We start from the raw sequence: 1,389 nt of genomic DNA, 5'->3' as shown, positions 1-1,389 counted from the left end.
AAAGCAACATCATCGAACTTTTTGTACAACATATCGTAACGCATAGATTGCAATGAACAATTTTTGGGAATTTGTTCTTTTAATGTTACACTGACACAGCTTCGACTAACGAATTTTGAACAAATTCCATGAGAAAATACGACAATTTATCAACAATTTCTTTAGTTTCTGCGTTTTCTTTGGTATTTTCTGCATCACCAGTGTTCTTTACTAATGGCGCTGCAGTTGCAGCGCTATCAGTTCTTTTATCCGTCGTTTTATCGGTTGTCTTTCGGGAATTGTGCAAATCTGTACTTTTCTTAGCTTCCAATGTTTGTTTCGAAGTTTGTCCTGCACTCATTAATCGTTTTACGGTTGGTTTAACGGGTACCAAAGCTTGCGCAGCCTCTACAGTTTTTTTCGGACTGATTAATTCCGAAATTTGACCTTGAATACTCTGGTACAGTGTTAATGAACTTGAGCCTAGTATTAATGGCTTAGGTATCTCTCTGTCAGCGTTGAAAGTCTCTGTGAATTTTTTCAAAAATAAATTGAAAATTTCGTCACACTTTTCGTCGCAAAAATTCGCAAATTCTTTTTCCTTTTGTGCTTTCTTTGCTTCCGTCTTCCGTTGTTTCCTGCTGTCTTTTTGGGAAACCTTGTCAAGTAGGTTCTGTAACGAAATTTCTTCGATTTTTCTGCGACGTAGAAAATTCGATTAGTTTCGACGGTACCCGTATGTAGAAAAGGTATTACTCACTGTAGATAGTCCGATATTTTCATCTTGACAGAACCGACTGCCTTCGGTCGGAGAATATTGCGATGTTTATTGTACAAAGCTATGTATGTGGCCGTTTTTGGTTCGGCGAGCTTTCGCATATTGTCGGGAAGTGGGGGATATTTCTTTAATAATTCCGCACTTTGAACGGCCTTACGTACTGTGATATTGAGCAGGTCCTTTGTAAATTCAGTACTCGCAACAGCCTTGCGTACCGTATTACTGACCACTTCATTGGAAATCTCTGTTGCCAATTTCTCCACCAGTTCCTGCACTTGAAGACTATCCCAAATTTTGGATTTCTCATTTTTCGCATTTTCCTTTGTTACTGGTTTCAATTTTGTTGGTAAAGACTTCTTGGTCGACATTATAGTAAACGAAATAGATCAGGATTGACGAATTTCGCTGAATTTTGGAAACCACGGCCAACTCATTCAAAGCATGTTCTTAGGGAATTTTGACAAAACTGGGTTTCGACATACAGAGTAAATACATACCAGATGTCACTGAAGTGAGCTCAAGATAATTTCAAAGTACGTTTTCCTTGTACAAAATAGGAAACTTCGGTTGGCCTGTAGAGGTGCCACAATTTTTGTCAGTACTTCATTCTCTGCGCTCTATTTTTAGGTGAA

The 1,389-nt window shown here is 38.4% G+C and overlaps 1 protein-coding gene across 1 annotated transcript; it reads right to left on the bottom strand.

Moving 5' to 3' along the window:
* Nucleotides 1–55: 55 nt before the first annotated feature.
* Nucleotides 56–1,183, bottom strand: LOC119066589. The gene is made up of 2 exons (XM_037169146.1): nucleotides 740–1,183; nucleotides 56–677 (listed from the first exon to the last, which is right to left on the bottom strand). The coding sequence occupies exons 1-2, from the start codon at nucleotides 1,123–1,125 to the stop codon at nucleotides 86–88; spliced, it is 978 nt and encodes a 325-aa protein (XP_037025041.1). The 5' UTR covers nucleotides 1,126–1,183; the 3' UTR covers nucleotides 56–85.
* Nucleotides 1,184–1,389: the final 206 nt, after the last annotated feature.

This window comes from Bradysia coprophila, chromosome IV, assembly GCF_014529535.1.
Source record: "Bradysia coprophila strain Holo2 chromosome IV, BU_Bcop_v1, whole genome shotgun sequence".
In the NCBI taxonomy this organism is placed as follows: domain Eukaryota; kingdom Metazoa; phylum Arthropoda; class Insecta; order Diptera; family Sciaridae; genus Bradysia; species Bradysia coprophila.
Note: the sequence above shows the minus strand (reverse complement) of the source record. Positions and strands in the feature narration are given on the sequence as shown.